We start from the raw sequence: 1634 nt of genomic DNA, 5'->3' as shown, positions 1-1634 counted from the left end.
GTGATTGGCTGATTAGAAATTAAGTGTTAACGAGCAGTTGGACAGGTGTACCTAATAAAGTGGCCGGTGAGTGTACGTACATACATACTGTACATACATACATACAAACATACACCCACAATCATGGTGGTGCTCCATGTCAGTTCTGCTCCATGCTTCTTTCTTGTTCTGCAACATGTATAAAAATGTGGGCAAGTTAATCAAAGTGAGAAATCAATAGCTGCTTAAGCAGCTGTTGTGTAATTTACTGAGAAGGATGAGTTATCGTTATTTGTAAGGAGAAGTCATTCCTACGATCTTGTGTCATATTTGATATTTTTGCACACGTTAGCCTAATTTTGAAAAGCTTCATGTTTTTCAGATGGAAGGAGTGCTCCAACAGGAACCAGTTAAGATACAGCGAAAGCATCAAGATTCTGAAGGAGATGAAAGACCTTTTTGATCGCTGACTTAGAACCTTGTAGCTCTTCAGAACAGAATGGACTTTTTTTTTTAGTTCCAATGAAACCAAGGTCTTTATTTAATTTTAATGTACCTGCTTTTTACACAGTCAGGCACATAGAGAAACATTAACAGAATTTTGGGTCCTAGATGACTTGAAACCCCCCCCCCCAACACACACACACAAATTTTTTACTGCCTTAACCCCCTTAAATTTAAAATATTTATGGCCATATCTAAGTTTAATGTAGTATTTCCAGACACAGTGACTTGGAACATTCTTATCAAAATTTAACCTTTTAAACTCAGGTTTACTTCCTTAATTTGGTGTGTTTCAGACAAATGAGCAGAAATGGGAACTTTTAAAGAAACGTATTTGTTTAAACTTCTTTCTTTTAAGAAATAAAGCCTCTATAGGAGAATAATATATCTCTGTTATAAAGCTGCCTGATATCACTGACAGTGCAGTCAGTAGTGTGGTAGAATAACATTCTTATACAGAATTAGTTCAGTGAAAAGCAAACGACTTGAGGTGTACGTGCATACCTACAAAGGTTTTCACTTCAACTGGTTACGGTCAAACACCGTCAAGTCATGTTGCAAGAGCTTCGGTGGAAGCGCACTTCGATTTTACAAAAAGATTTTACAACAAATTTTCTGTGCTTTTTTTTTTAAATTAGACACGAAAACGGATTTTATGAATGCATGAGAGATGATGCTAGTAGAGTGATATCCACAATAAATTATTTAAAAATTTGTAACTTGTTGGTTTATTACTTGTTTGGTGTGTCAAAACTCTACGTTTGCATTACTGCTCCATGTCTTAATCAAGTCTACTTTTGTGTAGCAACTTGTTGGTAAAACTGCTGACTTGATCATAATTGAAGTAACTTTAGTGCAGAGAACAAGAGGAACTGACTACTGTCAGTTTTACAGATTTGTGTAAAAACATTTGTTTCAATAGTAGCTGTGGTCCAGCCCCAAAACATACCGAGCAGGAACTCGTTGCGTGACAAATATGTCAACAAAGGTTTTGCACAAAGAGTTTGGAAAATCTTTTTGTTTAGGATTATTTTTGTTTGTTTTTAAGAAATTCTAGTTTTATTTAAAGGTAAAATTATATATTATCCTTGACTAAATTTGGCAGCTCTAGTTATGACTTAAAAACCAAATTATTTGTCATGCATTTAAAG

At 34.8% G+C, this 1634-nt stretch overlaps 1 protein-coding gene across 1 annotated transcript in view; it reads left to right on the top strand.

Annotated features, from left to right (window-relative positions):
• Positions 1–1202, top strand: part of lin37 (lin-37 DREAM MuvB core complex component) — a gene marked incomplete in the record, with an annotated part of 8524 nt that extends 7322 nt beyond the window's left edge. The window contains 1 exon segment of the mRNA XM_014008683.1: positions 362–1202. Coding sequence (XP_013864137.1) covers positions 362–449 — 88 coding nt within the window.
• Between the last annotated feature and the right edge of the window lie 432 nt (positions 1203–1634).

The sequence above is a fragment of the Austrofundulus limnaeus genome, unplaced genomic scaffold (assembly GCF_001266775.1).
Source record: "Austrofundulus limnaeus strain Quisiro unplaced genomic scaffold, Austrofundulus_limnaeus-1.0 Scaffold52, whole genome shotgun sequence".
NCBI lineage: Eukaryota > Metazoa > Chordata > Actinopteri > Cyprinodontiformes > Rivulidae > Austrofundulus > Austrofundulus limnaeus.
Note: the sequence above shows the minus strand (reverse complement) of the source record. Positions and strands in the feature narration are given on the sequence as shown.